Genomic DNA, 18,823 nt, shown 5'->3' on the forward strand with positions numbered 1-18,823 from the left:
ACTGTTGCTCTTTTCTTTAGAGATTCTGCTGGAATCAAGTGCAACACATGAATGTTTAGAGCGGAATAAGCTGGAGGCAGCCATTGGGAAATGTCAATACTGCTCCTCCTCGCTTTCTTGCCATCTGCTGGACTTCATCTTAAAGAATCTTAGTCATCCAAGCCATTTACTAGGAAAATGAGAAGCAGATCTGTATAGAGATTGGAAAGGGCAAAGAGGATTTATCCACATAGCAATTCCAAGTGATAGCAACTACCCGTTTTCAAAAGGATCCGGAGGCCATGTGCAGGTTGACAGGAAAGAGTTCATAATGATTATAACCCCTACCAAGGCCATGTGAAGCAGGAAGAGTAGCCCCTACACAGACTCCTGCTTCTCTTTTGTGTTAATGCACACATCCCCTAGAGAAGTTTCTTGTTCCTGGGAGAATATCCAGTTATTGTGCACACAACAAGGCTGATCCAGAATGCCAGACATAAGGGCTGCTAATGCAAACACCATGACACAACTTAATGTCAGTAACCCGCCCTGTTTTCATCAATTTGTTTAAATGTGCTGAAGTTACTAACTCAATTGACAAAACCCCTTTCTTCTTAATGACTGAAAGTTCTATGTAATAGAAACTTCTGCAATGATGGAAAGGTTCTGTATCCACAACTGTCCAAGGTGGTAGCTGCTCACCAAATGCAGCTATTAAGCAGTTGAAATATAGCAAATGTGACTGAGAAACTAACATTTTAATTTTATCTCATTTTAATTTACTTACATTTCAATTTAAATAGCCACATATGGCAAGTTGCTACCATATTAGACAGACAATATGTTTACAGCTGAATATGACTAGAATATGTTTGCTTGCAATGTTGAAGTAAATCCAGAAGGATGGGTGGTACTAGTCTGTTTGGTTGACTGAGGTATGCTAAATGCCTAGACTATTGCCTGAAACATAGCAGCTACTCAATAAGAGATTTTTTTTCTTCTCTTAGGCCAATCCTGAGATATGTATAGTTTTGTAGATTTTGGCTTCTATACATCATCAGGGGAGGGAGATGTGTGTAATATCACAATTAAACACTCTTAGACTCAAACCAGTTACACTGACATAAGCAGAGATGGTATTTTTAGTAGAGCTTCAAGTAGATAGAGGATTAAGTAGAGGCACATTTAAATTCTGCACTGAGGATTCAAATACTCTGAAATATCCTCAGCCACTAACCTGAAAATTAAGAAGACAACTCATTTTAGAATTTCCCTCTCAGGTATTCTAATAAAAAATTATTTTAGGCAAAACTTCTCCATTGTCACAAGAAAAGAGAATAGTACCTTATTAACAAATCCACAGATGGAACTGAGTTTAAAAGCTCTTTCTGGAGGATACTTCATGTTTTTCTTAAAGCAAAAGGGAATACCCCTACAAAAACACATTTGGCATATATAACTTTCAGCACCTTAAAAAAAATCAGGTATAATAGTCTGCAACACCAGAATTTATTTGCCCCCCAAAAGTATTGAGAAGTGGCAAAAAATGGAAAAGTATTACTAAAGAGATAGGTCAAATAAAACAACGATGAACTCTGTTCCAAATGGGATGGTATTTTTTAATACTGATAACATAGTGTTAAAAATACTGCTTTTCATTAACAATAATAAATTCTTAATATTTTTGCTTTGTGAATATGAGGCTATTAAGAAAATGCTCCAGAGTCAACTATGGTAGTTAGCCTGCCTTGAGACACATGCCATTTCAATACCAGTATGACAAACCATTCTGCATTACTGTTTGAACCATAAACAAAACATCTTCTGAACACTTTCTCTTACCTCTCAATACTGCAGGGACATCTGACCTTGAACTGAGAGTCTCTTCTGAAAATGCTGCCCACATGTCTAAAGTTCTCCCCTCCTACTTGTGCTCTGCCATCCACCCTCAACCAAACTGTCTAAATTACATTCAGATTTTTGTGGTATCATAATAACTTCAATATGGGATATATTTTCAACATTCTGGTCAGAGACTCCTTTCTTCCCTGCCTCACCCTCCTTCCAAGTTATTTCAGGTTTGCATATTTCATTTTCACATCTCAGCGGGATACCCATCACATAACATTTATTTGTGAGGTCTAAAGGCATAATATGGGAGATTGTGAACTAGCATGTCAAAACCACATACTGCATGCGTACATCTTAAAGAATGAAAAAGGATCCTTTTTTTCTCAAGATATATAAGCTGTCTCAACAGTATAAGTCCAAAGTGAATACCACAACCTAATTAAAGATGAACAGCATAACAAGCAGTATTAAAATGTCTTTTTTGATTCATTCTTCTCCAAGTTATGTTTTTATCAAATTCCTGTCTCATTAATGACTTCAATAGTCGTAATGAGTACACACACCTTCTAATCTCACCAAATTCAGAAGAGAGTTGAAGTAATTTTCCCTTACATGTTTTGGGAAGTACGACAGCAGAGAATACAGAGGCCAAGTAAAAGAGGGCCTTGAGAAGATGTTAAAGCCACCCACCTGCCTTCAGGGATGAGCATACTTACATACTCCCAGCAAATGAGGCTGTTTTTAAAGATCTTTGGAGTCGGAAATACCACAATCTCTCTTGGGACTCAATTCCTACATTTGAGAATGTTTATTTCTAGGAAATTCTTCCTTTGGGTCTAACTGTGCCTCAGGGCCAGCCTCAGGAGCATGTGAGCTGTGTGACTGCACAGGGCCCTAGGCTCTGTTTAATGCTTTGTGGGCACCATCTTGAAATTTTTAATAATTTTACCTTTTAAATTGTGTTTTATAAATGAAGTTTGATGAGACAATAAAGCATGTGGAAAAGGGAAAACATGTGCAATATATATGCACTCCCCTTCTCTCCCCCTTTTCACACACAGCCCCATGAGCTCAGAATTCCTGTGGCCCCAGGATGAGTGGGAGTTCATGGAGACTCAGAGTAAGCACGAGGAAGGCCTGTTCCGTCTAGACTGATTCAGCGAAGGAAATGACAGCCCTGAGAGGCTTTTCATTTGAACCAGATCTTGTTTTGAATGAAGAAAGAAGGCAATAGATTCAAACAGAAATGCTAAGGAAACCCACTAGACGCCTGTAACTTCCCTATATGATCCAACCCCTTACACTGAAAATAACAAGGAAAGGGAAATAGAGTGATACCGAGCTCCTTTTCCTTCAGTCCTTCCTTACTCAGAGGGAAGCTGAAAGTAGAGTGTTAGTAGATGAGCACAGGTTGCATGGATGAGCAACAAAATACAAACTGCATCACTATGGTAACTCTTTAAATTTTTCTTTGTTTAGAACAATGTAAGTAAATAGCAAACAAAAACACCATGATGAGAGACTGAAAAAATTTAAAAGTTATGCTTTTAGTACCAATTTTAACAGCACTTTAGCATTTTTTTTTTTTTTTTTTTTTACTTTTCTGAACAAAGGATCTGCATTTTCATTTTGTACTGGGCCCCATAAATTATACAGTTGGCCCTGCTGTGCTTCCTCATGCTCCAGATTGGATCCACCACATCTATTCTGCCAAGCCACCTCCCGTTAGCTTTCACCCTTATCTCCATTCATTCACCCAACAAACACTGACTGCGCTATGATCAGGCATTATGCCAGGCATTGGGAATTATAAAATCAGTAAGAAATACTTCCTGCCCTCAAGTATAGTCCAGGAGACAAATCACCATGAAAAGGTAGTAATATCTACCTTTCATGGCTTTAGTAAGAACTATAAATAATATACATAAAGTGTATAAATCACTTCTAATGATTACCACTCTACTCAATTATCTTATTTAATTCTTATTAAAAACATATTGGGCCATTCTGACTGGTGTGAGGTGGTACCTCGTGGTAGTTTTGATTTGCCTTTCTCTAATAATCAGGGATGTTGAGCATTTTTTCAGGTGCTTATTGGCCATCTGTATATATTCCTTGGAAAAATGTCTATTCAGGTCTTTTGCCCATTTTTCCATTGGGTTGTTGGCTTTTTTGCTGTTGAGCTGTATAAGTCGTTTATATGTTTTAGAGATGAAGCCCTTGTCAGTTGCATCATTTGAAACTACTTTCTCCCATTCTGTAAGTTGTATTTTTGTTTTCTTTTTGGTTTCCTTTGCTGTGCAAAAGCTTGTCAGTTTGATTAGGTCCCATTGGATTATTTTTGCTTTTATTTCTGTTGCTTTAAGAGACTGACCTGAGAAAACATTTGTAAGGTTAATGTTAGAGAATGTTTTGCCTATGTTCTCTTCCAGGAGTTTGATGGTGTCTTGTCTTACATTTAAGTCTTTAAGCCATTTTGAGTTTATTTTTGTGCATGGTGTGAGAGTGTGTTCTAGTTTCATTGCTTTGCATGCAGCTGTCCAGGTTTCCCAGCAATACTTGCTGAAAAGACTGTCCTTTTCCCAGTTTATGTTCTTGCCTCCTTTGTCAAAGATTAATTGACCATAGCTGTCTGGGTTTATTTCTGGGTTCTCTATTCTGTTCCATTGGTCTGTCTGTCTGTTTTGGTACCAGTACCACACTGACTTGATGACTGTGGCTTTGTAATATTGCCTGAAGTCTGGAAGAGTTATGCCTCCTGCTTGGTTTTTGTTTCTCAGAATTGCTTTGGCAATTCTGGGTCTTTTGTGGTTCCATATAAATTTTTGGATTGTTTGTTCTCATACTATGAAAAATATCATAGGGAATTTGATAGGGATTGCATTGAATCTGTAGATTGCTTTGGGTACTAGTATGGCCATTTTTACAATATTAATTTTTCCAACCCAGGAGCATGGGATATCTTTCCATTTCTTTACATCTTCTTTAATTTCCTTGATTAATGTTTTACAGTTCTCAGCATATGTCTTTTACCTCCTTGGTCAGGTGTATTCCCAGGTATTTGACTTTTGGGGGTGCAATTTTATCAGGTATTGTATTTTTGTATTCCTTTTCTAATATTTAATTATTAGTATACAGAAATGTGACTGATTTCTGAATATTAATCTTATATCCTGCTACCTGACACCATAAGAATGGCCATCATTAATAAATCCACAAATAAATGCTGGAGGGGGTGTGGAGAAAAGGGAACCCTCCTGCATTCTTGGGAATGTGAGCTGGCACAACCACTACAGAGAACAGGATGGAGGTACCTTAGAAAACTATACATAGAAATACCATATGACCCAGCAATCCCACTCTTGGGCATATATTCAGACAAAACTTCCTTGAAAGAGACACATGCACCCACATGTTCATTGCAGCACTATTCACAATACCCAAGACATGGAAACAACCCAAATGTCCATCGACAGATGGTTAGATTAGGAAGATGTGGTATATATACACAATGGAATACTACTCAGCCATGAAAAAGAACAAAATAATGCCATTTGCAGCAACATGGATGGACCTAGAGACTCTCATACTGAGTGAAGTAAGTCAGAAAGACAAATACCATATGATATCACTTATATCTGGAATCTAATATATGGCACAAATGAACCTTTCCACAGAAAAGAAAATCATGGACTTGCAGAATAGACTTGTGGTTTCCAAGGGGGAGGGAGTGGGGTGGATGGAGTGCTTGGGGTTAATAGATGCAGACTATTGCTTTTGGAATGGATTAGCAATGAAATCCTGCTGTGTAGCACTGGAAACTATGTCACTTATGACGGAGCACAATAATGTGAGAAAAAAGAATGTAGACATGTATGCGTAACTGGGTCACCTTGTTGTACAGTAGAAAATTGACAAACACTGTAAACCAGCTATAATGGAAAAAATCATTATATAAAAACAAACAAAAATAAATATGAGATTGTGGGGAAAAAAAAAAACTTTTGGGCAGGTAACATAATTGTTTTCATCTTGTAGCTAGCTACAGAAGCAGAAATTAAGATCAGTTAAGAGCCTTGACCATAAAGACTTTGCCATTAAGTGGTGGAACCAGGATCTGAGGCTACCCAAGTCTTTTTGACTACTCACTCAGAGTTCATAAGTGACAGTGATAATTACTATTCTTATTAATACAATCCCAACCATTCTACTCTTTACTTTCTATTATCACAGAGTACATTTTTAGCTTTCCAAAGGTCAACTGTAGCTGTAATATTATCAACCTAAAAAAATGTGTACTCTAAATTTTTTTTTCTAATTTATTTTTACTATTTTGTCTAGGATATAAAATATAGCTTGATTTTTTTTTCTTCTGCTCTGCCAATCCTTCCACCCAATTTTAGAAAAATAGATTCAACTGAAAAAGCTTATCATTTTCAAAATCATGCTCATGACTTTGCTAAACTATAGCAGACAGGTTAAAAACATGTGCTTTGGTTGCAAAGAGACTCGGATCGCAATACTGGTTCTACCACTCACTGATTTCAGAAAGGTACTTAACTCTCAAAGCCTAAATTTCCCCATATGTAAATTTGGGGAATGAAAATAGAACCTTAATTACATTATAGGTCCATGTTTAAGATTAAATGAGATAATCCTTGTGAAAAACTTAAAAGAACACCTAGTACCTAGTAAATACCCCAATATTCTATTTTTGGTGCTATTATTTTTAGTGTAATGTTCTCCCATTTGTGTTCAAAAATGGATCTGAAATGACGTTTTTCTGGAAATGGTTTCTTCCAATGCAAAAAATAAGTTCAAGGGTCTCATTTCCAAGTATATTATTTCTTCGTAAATAAGAAACACAATAATGGCACCTGGTGGTCATATACCTCAACAATTCAAGGGATCTAAGATGTTTTTATTTATGTCCTCTGCCACCCAAAACTCCAGGTATGAACCCCCATTTTCCCCATTTTTGTTCTAAACTGCCTATTCAAAGGGGCAAAGAGTAAGAGCTTATAAACTACATATAATTATATAAATATAACAAAATATTCATGTCTTTTAGCAAGGCCACCTCAGTTCTCACTAACCCCTGAAGTAACACTTAAATTTAAGAATGCAGAGCAAATTAAAATGGCTGAACTGTTTTCTCTGGTGGAAAAGGAAAGGATTAGCTAATCTGAAGGTTTACTGCCATCACTCAGGCAGTCAAATGACTATTTCCCTGGCTTCTAGGTGATTGAAAAGCACATAAAAAATAGACTGGATACCACATAAAAATGGACTATATACCTATTTTTAAAATAGCTCTAGAAAAAAAGGCCTTTACTTGACACTTTTATTATGGTTTAAAGAAAAGGAAAACAGGATTTAGGTTAAAAAAAAAATCAAAACCAATCCTTTATATGATACCTTAGAAAACATGATAGCCATGTGACATCTGCTTAAAACCGCAATCTTTTCTATAATGGTGGCTACTACCACTGAAGGATCCTTACCAATTCTTGAGCATCCTGCTGCAGAGGCAGAAATGCTGCTTCCAGAATAGCAATCTGGTCGGCGCTAAGCTTTTGCCACAGCCCAATCAGCAGAATCACCAAATGGGTGGCACTTTTCAGCCTGGTGAATGACTGGAACAGATTGCCTTGGTTTTCCTCTACTGCATCTGCTAGAGCGATTACCTGCAGGAATTACAAACTTCAGTTAGGGATAATTTCACAATGCTTGAGCCCCCCAACAAATTACATTTGGCACATTCTTGTTTTTCTTTAAAACAACTTGATGAACTTTGTCTTCCACAAACACAAGCTATGTTGAGTAATAAAAGTTATCATTCATCTGCTCACTTCCTTCGTTAAAAAAAAAAATGCCCAAAGTAATTCCAAATCCATATGGCCAAGAGATGAAAATATCCACGAAAACTGCTTAATGGGGACCCTGTTCAATGTCCACTTCACCACTGATTCACCTTCTACAATATATGATAATATAAGTAACCTCTAATACAATTATTACAGTCTTTATTACCAGTCACAGAGATCGATCAATTTTAAAATTCTTATCAAATAACTGTATATGCCTTGTAATTTAAAATAATAACTCCAATATACCCTTTTTAGAAAATAACTTTCTGACTTTTATTTTTTATATGTTATTGGGATATCCAATATTTCTTTATCACATCCAAAAGGTAGATAATGTTCAAACATTTGACCAGTAATGTCATTTTTAACACAAATGTCAGGCACCAGCCCACTGGGACCTGAAAGAAAAAAATGTTCATGGTGTGTTAGCTTTACAATGCCAAATCTACTTAGGATAAAATTGGCAGTAGAATTGGCTTTTTTTTTTTTTTTTTTTTCATCCTCTTGAATAATCCTGTGGAAAAAAGGACTAAAGTAACAATTGGATAGAACATCCAAGACTGCCCATTGGTGTTTTATTTTATTTTAATGTCTTGGTGAATTTTGTGCTCATTAAAAGTAATGAACTGACTGGCCCAGAGGCTCAAGGCGTCTGACAGCCCCTAGAACAGGAAGAGCAAAATCCAGAGCAATGTGCGCTCCTTTCTACAAGTCCCTGCCAGCTTGAGGGACTAGAGCTCAGATGAGTTTCAGAAATCTAGTGCAGATGATCCATTTGGTGATATTTCATGGCTTACTGACACTGGCCCAAAGGGCCTATTAAAAAATCATCATTCAAACAAGTACAGTCTACAGCTGTTGTGGTCTCCCAAATTCCATGTAGGAGAGGGGCTGCAGGAGGGCAATCCTCAGAGTGTCTGGGAGATACTGGAAAAGAGATGTAGGTTAGAGAAAGGCAAAGTAAATGAAGTTGCCTGACAATGTCAGGCAAGCCAGGATTCTTTGCCACTTGGTTGAGGACTTGCAGGAGTTATGACAGGCAATCTCAATTCACAATTAGCTCTACAAGGAGCCCGGGGAGTTTGGACCAAGGTCAGCAACACAACAAAGTGCACTGCTTACTGCATGCCTACTACTGTGCTACTTTGCATTTGCATTCAAAAGTACATGATATCCTATAACCCATGCGTATCTTACAATTTGTTGGACAGGAAACATACATACAAAACCAATTAGTGGAAAGAAGCATTACTGTAATAATGTTCTAATTGTGCAGAACAGAAAGTAAGTGTGAAAGAAGCTAGCTAAGGGACAGATTACTATGGGCCAGAGTTAATATCCCTGGGGCCTCTTTTACTCAAATGAGCCTTGGAACTCATCCCTTCCCCATTACTTTAAGAAGTCCCCTCGAAGAGACAGAGAGGCCACTTTCCTTAAACCAAAACACCTGGAATCATCTGCTTCCTCCACCCAAACCATGATTACAACTGACTCCTGTTAAAGTCAAAGTTTATACTCTTTTTCTCCCTGTGAATGTTACCAATTAAGCCTCATTGTGGGGGCCACAGATGCTTTTGACACAGATGCTTATTGTCAATAAGACCAAATCATACAAAGATCAAGGTGATAAATATCCCCTGAGTGCCAGGTATGTGCAAGAATTTGCAGGAAGCACTATAGAGAACTCAGCAGGGATTTAATCTCTACCTTCAAAGAGTTCATACTGGAGAAAGCAAAATAGGTCAAGGAGGCGAACACTGACAATGTAGGGAAGACCCTATAGAGCATTAAGGAGGAAAATGCCACTAACATGATGATTATTATGTTAATAATAATCCCTCCAGTTAATTGAGCATGGACTGTATGCCAAGCAATCTGCTCTGTGCCAAACAGGTATCACTGCCTTCAATCCTCATGCCTCCTGGTTGGCAACCTGGTTGGCAAGATCTGTATTTTATAGATGAGGCCTCTGAGGTTCGGCGGGAATGTGGCCAGTACTATACACAGGGCATGCCAGCTGAGCCTATGCTTAGAAGGGTTCCATGCTTTGTTTAATGCCCTGCTATCTCTCCTGAAATTCTTAATAATTTTATTTTTTAATTTGTGCTTTGTAAGTGAAGTCAGTAGGATAATGGAGCATGGACATGATCAGAAAAAATACACTCACTGACTCAGAATTATACACTCATATTCGTATTTAAAACTGGCACTGCACAACAGTAAGATTAATTGTAAGATTCATGCTAACAACCTAAAATTTTTATTTTTCCTTACTTGGAATGACATTAAATAATAAGTAAAAACACCACTAGAAAATGTGTGAGAGGCCACTGAAGAAAGGAGAGAGCTTTATATTTTAACCACTGTTTTGACAGCACTTTCTTATATCTTTTAGCAAAGGCCCTGCATTTTCATTTTGCGTTGGGAACTGCAAATTAAGGATTCAAACTTGGAGTTTCTCCCTCTAAAGTCTGTATGCGTCCTGAAGCACCTTATGGAAGTGCTTAACTACGAGTGAGTGTGAGTGTGGAAGGAAAAAGAATGGGCTCAGATAGCTCCTACCAGCTGAGGAGAAAGATTATTCAAAATTTTTTATTGAAGCATAGTTAATTTACAACATTATGTTTTATACATATGTTATATATATAACTGAGTAAAAGTATACATAATACATACATATTATTTATATATATTTTTTCAGATTCTTTCCAATCTTTCCGAGTATAGTTCCTAGCGCTATACAAGTCCTTGCTGTTTATCTATTTTACATATAGTGGTGTGTATATGTTAATTCCAAACTCCTAATTTGTCTTCTCCCCGATTATTCATTTGTCAGGAATTTTGTGATCCAGCTGTTGAACATGGCCGTTACTAAAAATTATAGAAACTTAAATGTTCATGAAAACAAAGGTAATAAATACTCAAAACTCACTATTTCCTAATTATTTTACTATTATCTAAGTCCTTGAGGTTATTTATGCCTATTGCATCTATATGCTGGAAACACTCTGCAGTGGGAGGCTACTGCCCATCTCTTCCTGACTCACCCTAGAAGTGACCTCACCCTAGAAGTTTGAAATCAACCATGGTGGATATTTACACCATGCAAATCATTGAATGTTATAAAGTTAGGCTTCCCACCCACCCTGTTCCTCCCCGAAAACCAGTTATTAACTATTTACCGCCATGCCACTGAGAAGAGGCACCTCAAATTTGTCCTTAAGAATAGATACCAAGTAAGGGGGCTTCTAAAGGGAAGGAAACAGCCTGAGCAGATGCACTAAAGCACAAAAGCACAGAGTTCCCTTTGTGGCTCAGTGGTAATGAACCCCACTAAAATCCATAAGGACAACAGGTTCAATCCCTGGGCCTGGTCAGTGGGTTAAGGATCTGGTGTTGCTGTGAGCTGTGGTATAGGTCACAGACATGGCTTGGATCTGGAATTACTATGGCTGTGACGTAGGTCGGCAGCTGTGGCTCCGACTGGACCCTTAGTCTGGGAACTTCCGTATGCCGCGGGTGCGGCCCTAAAAAGACAAAAAAGAAAAAAAGCACAAACACAAAGGCTTCCTTTTCAGGAAGGAGCAAACATTCCAGTTTGGGAAGAGCATTTGATGAAACAAAAAAGGTCATCTGGGCAACTGTTGCAGAGGAAGCAACTTGTCAAGGTGAAGAGTGTGTACGTAATGCTCCAGGTACTGGGGAGCCACAGAGTACTCTGAGTGTGGGTGTTTTCTGATGGAGGCTGTGCTCTAAGCAGCCATTGGATCATTGCAAATATTCGGGGCATTTAATGGGACTTCAGCAAGGCTTTTATGCACGTTCCTCACTATCAAGGGAAAATTCTTACTAAGTGTAACAGCATGTCAGTTCGTGGACCCACCCAACTTGCTAAACACAGCTGTGGTGGAAGAATGACTTCTTAGTGAGACAGCAGCCCAAGCCACAGGATCTTTCCTGAGCAAGACCCAAAATACATCAATCTGGGAGAAGTACCGTTTCTCTAAGTTTCAGTCTCACTGGATCTGGATATATTTCTGTGTCATTGTGGAAAGACTCTGCTATCCCCAAATGGTCACAGAAATTGGAAAGAAGTGGGATAAACAATTCCTTATGTAAATTACCCCCAAGGAAAATCTTCCTGACCTACTGGCCAACATGAAATACTAAACAGAGCTCCGTGTTCTCAATTTAGCTTTTCACGTAACAGCCAAGTTTACTTTGTTCTCCATGAGAGCCAAATGAATTTAGCAGAATTAACATAGTAAAAAAGGATGGAAAAACTAGACCCATCAAGATTTAGATCTGTCTGACCAAGGCCTAGAGGATCTCGCAGCTCACCTGGAACTGAGAAATGAGGCCAACCAGCTGCTAGGGCTTAACAAGGGAGAGTGATTTTTCAGTGTTCCTCACTGGCTGTACAAGACGTGTGTTCCCTGGCGCTCAACAGAAAGGGAGGGGTTTAGGAAACAATAAATGCTAATGATTGCAAGCACGATGTGTCGAAGGCCTTTGTTTTGCTTTTTCAAATTAAGGGGTTCCAAATAAAATGGAGACCCCAAAGGACATCTCTGTCCAACTGCCATATCAGTTGATGCCAAAGTAATGAGACAGAGGCCCGGGGAGCTGCTTGCAGGAAAATGCTCAACTCATAAAGTGAGTGTGAAATTAATCCCAAATACTTCCAGCTGCCAAGATAGGCTCTAAAATTGGTTACAGGAAAGCAGCAGCAGCAACAGCAGAGTAGACATGAATCATACTATGTGAACATGGACATGTCCAATTTCTTCACCTAAACTTACCACTGAACTTACCATTGAATCTGCCTCCAAATCTCATGTGCGGCATACAGAACCCCATTACATTGCTGTATGGCTGTCATTTACTGAGCCCCAACTGTGGGACAGGCACTGGGCTAGTGCTATTATCCCCAGATCATCATTTGGTCGTCATTACTACCCTCTGAGATAGAAATCATTGATCCCCTTGGCTCCCACTTCCAGATGGGGAAACAGAAGCTTAGAGCTGGGACGAGCATAATGCCCCCATGAGCACACTGCCTGTGGTCATGAACTAGGGTGGGGAAGGGCAGGGATTGCAATCCTGCCTTCTGATTCCCCACTGGGTACCCTTTCTTCTGCACTGGCACACAAATGTACACAGTTGGCCCCATTAAATAACCCAGTGGGTTTTTATCTTGATAATCAAAGATACTGAGGAAAAACACCACTAATGTATTGCGTCCATAACAGGTATATATGTGCTTTAATTATGTTTTCTCATTGTTGGGGCTTTTAACATAGGTCGAAATTTCCAGGTTGGTTTCTGTGCAGTTACAGTATAAAGGAAATTAGTTCATAATTTATAAAGGATGGGAAGTTAACATAGTAAGTTTTTTTCTTTTAAGAAAAGTAATTTTATTATGGTCCATATAACTCAGAATTATGAAGGCTTTAGAAAACAGCTTTTTGTAGGCCTGCTCCTTTAATGAAGCTACTTCTTAAAAAGGGATGATTGATTTATTTCCTATAAATCACAGATTACAATGTTTTCAGTGGTCTAAGCATATTGACGATATGTAGTAATAATTGTCAACATTGACTGGGGGCTTCCTGGGAGCCAGACACTGTGCTAACCTAGTTATAGGGATTCTCTCATCTCACTCTCAAAACAATTCTATGATGTGGATACTAGTATTACCCCCATTTTGAAAAAATAAACAGAATTAAAGAAAGGGTCAAGCAATTAGTAAGTGACGGAGCCAGAATTCACATCCAAGCAGTCTGACCCAAGAAATGTCACCAAGTAACACTGCTTGATTAATTTTCTGCCTGTACATCAGTTTCATCATAGGCAATACGTGGAACAAATTCTATCAGAAGTTCCCCAAAGGGAGGTTTCAACTTTGCTGGCCTTCCAATACCCCATACAAGTTAAGATAGGTTTATTTTAATAAAAGGCCAGCATAGATGAATGAGCAGAGGAGATGGAGTTCCTATGATATGGATGAGTTTACACACCCCCAGGGCAGAATGCAACAGGCTGTGCTGGAACAAGGAGCCAAGGAGACAGAGCTTCCAGTCCTGGCTTCCCTACTAAACAGCTTTGGGTCAGTGTTCAATGTACCTCCCTTTTCAGGGCTCTAGTTTCATCAGCATTAAAATGAAGAGGTGAGAAATATCTTTACCATCCAACATAGCTGTTAAGTGTCAGATGCAAAAACTTTTAAATTACTTTTAGATGATCCATGCCTCTTCTTCCCCTCTATTCGTACACATACTGAGCTTCTCATTTAATGTCTATTGTTTTGGAGTTTTTACTCTATAAAATAATAAGAAGAACATTTTTCTTTGATTAATTCATAGAAATATGAAAATTCAATGAGAGAGGTAAAAAGATGAACAACATCAAGCATTGGCAAGGATGTGGAGAAATCGGAACGCCTGTACATTGCTAGTGGGAATATAATATGGTACAGTCACTCTTGAAAACAATTTGGCAATTCCTCAAAAAGTTAAACATTGAGTTACCATATGACCCAGCAATTCCACTTGTAAATTTATGCCTGAGAGAAATGAAAATATCTGTCCACTCAAAAACTTATTCACAAATGTTTACAGAAGTACTATTTATAACAGCCTAAGTATAGAAACAACTCAAATGTCCATCAACTGATGAATGGATAAATTAAATGTGGCATATCTGTATAATGGAATATTATTCAGCCATAAAAAGAAATGGAGTACTTATACATGCTACTACACAGATAAACCTTAAAAACATTAAGTTAAAGAAGTAATTACAACCAGTCTTTTTTTGAGATTGGCTTCTATTATTTATATTGTATTATTCCATTTATATGAAATGTCCAGAACAGACAAATCTCTAAACACAGTAAGCAAACTGATGGTTGTTCAGGGCTGCGGGTAGGTAGTGGGCAGAAGGGAATGGAAAGTGACTGCTGATGAGTGTGAAGTTTCTTTTAGGGAGGATGAAATGTCCTAAATAGATTGCAGTGATGGTTGCACAACCTTGTGAATATACTAAAAATCATTAAGTTGCACACTTTAAGTGGGTGAATTGTATGTACATAAATTATATCTCAATAAAGCTATTTAAAATAATGAGAGGGGAGTTTCCGTCGTGGTGCAGCGGAAATGAATCTGACTATGAACCATGAGGTTGTGGGTTGGATCCCTGGCCTTGCTCAGTGGGTTAAGGATCCTGCATTGCCGTGAGCTGTGGTGTAGACCAGCAGCTACAGCTCCAGTTAAACCCCTAGCCTGGGAATCTTGATATGCCATGGGTGAGGCCCTAAAAAGACAAAAGACAAAATAATAATAATAAGAAGAAGTTTAATTAGGTTTCAGAGTAAAACATGAGACTGCATTTCAAATACATTAGTAAAAGCTATGTAAGTTCCAGGTATTAAATTCCCTTTCTGACTTTTTTAGCAATTCTATGCAAACACATGCGCAGACACACAACTTTGCTTGATGTGACTTCTAGAAATCCTCTGAGGTTTGTTAATCAGGGAACTAGACATTGTTTGATTTTCTTCTGTACCTTACTGAAAATGCTAGTAAATTTGGTGATCTGAATAAACTGTTTATAAAGTTACACTAGGAGAAGGCAGAAGGAAAATAAAACTCATATTTGGCCCAGAAAATTCCAGGGTAAAAAGAGCAATTGATAGGTTCCCAACATGCCCTAAATTTTCCAGTACTTGGTATACAGTGGGTGTCCCATAAATGCCAGCTGAATTGCTGAACCTCAAAGTCAGTCCACCTAAAAATCCAGCACAAAACTAGTAGCCATGCGAAACTACCCCTTAAATCCTAGACACACTCAATCAGGCACTGTCAGGCTCCAATCTGAATGGAACTCAAGTGATGTCACATGGAAACAACAGGCCTACCTCAATATATCTGTCATCTATGTTTTAAAAAAACTCTCCAGTTCACCTTTAGCCACAGTTGCCTAATGCTAAGCTATAACACAGTTCTAATGACTGCTGAAATGAATTTATTCTTCACATGGCTGCTTTTTGGTTAGAAAGACAGTTTAAATCTAGGGGAGCGTTGGAAGCAGGCAAGAAATAGGGCATGCTTCATACTCAACTACGTTATTTGTGATGGCATTTGCTGCAGATTCCAACATGGCAAAGGCCTTGCAATAAGGAAGAAGAAAAAGTTTTACCAGGTCTAAACTTTTATTTGACTGAAAAGATACAATTTGTATCCAAAAGAATTATTATTTTCCCAAAACAATGAAATAATGTTCAACATGAAAAGAGAAAGGGTATGATTGAAATGCCAGACAAGCATATAAGAAGTGTTTCATTATCTCTGTGTTGAATCTTTAGCTAGATAAAAGAGAATTCTGGGTTTTTACTTCAGAGGTATACCAAGAATCTAATTCTTAGTTACTTTTGCTACTATGTTATCTTTTATAAATAGGATGGGGGACTGGATTACATTCTATTCCACCTCACATGAGGTAAAAAGCTAAAATTCCCCTATAATCTGCATTTAGCTGAAACTTCTAAACCAAACCCAGGACTAGAATACATTTTTAACCACGCAACCATTTTGGGTAGCTATTAAAACAGAGAAGGTGTATCCATTCAGTAAAAAACTTCAATTGCACAAATTTTCTTCATAAAAAGGGATCTGCTAATTGCCTACATCACCTGACACTTTGGAACAGCAAGGTATGATCATTGTGACTCTTTGAAGCCATGATGGTTTTTCTGGTTTAGGATTACAATTTTCCTTGACACCAATCTACACTTGCCAAATGCCTTGAGAATTCATATAAAACTAGTTTTAGAAAAACAAATTATTCCTCAGAAATTTCTTTATAATATATACTGTAGAATCCTTTTTTTTTTTCCTTTTTAATGTTCTGCCCAGAACAATATAAAAGGTAGGCAGTACTAGAATATAAACTTTGGCTGGAACTTTTAAAATATATACCATTGATACATAAAAAATGTTAAATGAGAAAGATAATAAATCATTTACAAATGACATAGAGACAAATTTTACCATTTCTGCAAAGTTTATTCACCAAGTAGAGATGTAACTTAATCAGCAGAAGGGAAACTAACTCCAATGCTTGGATTATATAATGCTAAAAATACAACTGACCTAAAACCTGATTACTATTCCTACCCCTCTCCATACACACCATGTGACCAAATTTTTAACCCTTTCCACAAAATTATCTACTTACAGCCAAGTGAAACCCCAATTTAAAAAATAATAATTCATGGACTCAAGCTGTAAAAAGAAGAATGAATGTTCTCTGGACCACAGTTGCTCATTGAACAGGTCGCTGTTAAAGCTGGAATCTATGGTTGGCAATGTCAGAGCTCATTTTTCAAACCCTGGAGAATGCCACAGTTACCACTGCCCAAAAACAACATCCACGCGGTCTGATCTGAATAGTTTCTAAGTTTAGAACGTTTCAGGCCGCATTCTTACATGAAGAAATGTCAGTCATTATGTAGCCCCCACACAGCCTTGAGTGCCATCTCCAGAGAAGAGAAAGGATGGCTAGATAGTCAGTTGGCAGGTGTTCTAAGAGCATCCCTTAGCAAATGCTCAGACACGTTATTATGTGTGATCAACTAAGGCATGATGATAATCCACTCAAAGGCAAAAAGAGAGACTGGAGACTCCAGCTGTGCCAATGATGTTATTGATCACTTCCCTGGTTCCAGAATTTGAGAAGTGAATGTGACATGTTCACAATCAAGTGAAATGGTTGAGGGTTGAGTTTTTTTCTTTCTATGAATCTTCTTTTAAAGCATCTGGTTTCTCAAAGAGTCTGTTTCTCTTGAACACCTGTGGTTTTTAATTATTTTATCTTTTTTGGATAAAACAATTATACCACTACTATCTGGTAGTACTTTGGCAAGACATATAAAGGCCTATTTAACTCAGACTACACGGAAATAATACAAAAGGCAATGAATGGAGCTGTCTGGTTTCATATAAAGTGAAACTTAAGTAAACTGTGAGCATTTCTATAATTATAGGCTATAGGGGCATGATAGCTGCAAGTGGCTTTGCTGAAGATATGTTGTGCCTGATTTCTGCTATTCTGTAAACCTCTCCAGGTCAGAGACTATTTTATTAGTTTGCTGTACCCTTTCCATAGCCTCTGACTCAGAGCAAGCACTCAATGCATGTTTATTGTATTGAAGTAAATTAAAAAGCCTAAAAACTCAGTAGCACAAGAGTGTCCATGAAGGTGGCATTTTATAGGTGTACTACTTGGGCAATGGACGTCCATCCCTATATTCCAGGTGAACAAGAGTAAAGCCTGCCATTTTTGCAAAGATTTTATAGGATGTGTTATTTATTAGGTCTACCACAGATAGTAAATAATTAGGCTCTAAATTCACACCTTCCACACATAATATTACACCACAGTGAATTAATAAATTCATTTAAGTCTTTGCTGCTAAGTTTATGTGCTGAGTATTATAAAGTCTGTAATTTAAAATACCTCATCATAGACAAGGTTCTATGATATAAGCATGTGAATCAGCTTAAGCTACCCTCTAAGAGCAGCTTCTCAACCTCCTCGTTAATGACATTTGGGGTCCGGTGATTCTTTGATGTGGGGGTGTCCTGAGCACTGCTGGAAGTTTAGTAGCATCCCTGGACTCTACATACTAGATGTCAATAGCACCTTTCGCCTAGTGGTGACAACCAAAAATGTCCTCGGACATTGCCAAATGTCTCCCTGGGGCAGAAGGACCCTGGTTGAGAATCACTGCTCTAGAGTCCTCAAAACAGCCATCCCAATCAGAACCAAAGCTCACAAGCCAGAGGGGTCTACTACAGGCACTTAGGCTATTGGTGTCTCTAGTAACACTGGAGACCATAAATGAATGTCAGAAAATAGTTTTGATTGGTATAACAAGAAGTATGATAATCAGCATTTGGGATGCTAAAAACAGATTCGTTAACAAAATTAATGGTATTCAAGATGGACTGGTGGTATGGGATTGACACATGCACACTACTGTGTACAGAATGACTGGCCCAACAGGGACCTGCTGTATAGCACCAGGAAATCTATCCAATATTCTGTGATAACCTATATGG

The 18,823-nt window shown here is 38.0% G+C and overlaps 1 protein-coding gene across 11 annotated transcripts in view; it reads right to left on the reverse strand.

The window, feature by feature from the left end:
* BBS9 (Bardet-Biedl syndrome 9) overlaps positions 1–18,823 on the reverse strand; it is a 730,525-nt gene that overhangs the window by 355,863 nt on the left and 355,839 nt on the right. For all 11 annotated transcript variants that reach the window (XM_021079336.1, XM_021079333.1, XM_021079330.1 and 8 more), the window contains one exon: positions 7,335–7,517. In XM_021079336.1, coding sequence (XP_020934995.1) covers positions 7,335–7,517 — 183 coding nt within the window. The remainder of the gene's footprint in view (positions 1–7,334; positions 7,518–18,823) is intronic.

This window comes from Sus scrofa, chromosome 18 (genome assembly GCF_000003025.6).
Source record: "Sus scrofa isolate TJ Tabasco breed Duroc chromosome 18, Sscrofa11.1, whole genome shotgun sequence".
NCBI classification, from domain to species: Eukaryota; Metazoa; Chordata; class Mammalia; order Artiodactyla; family Suidae; genus Sus; species Sus scrofa.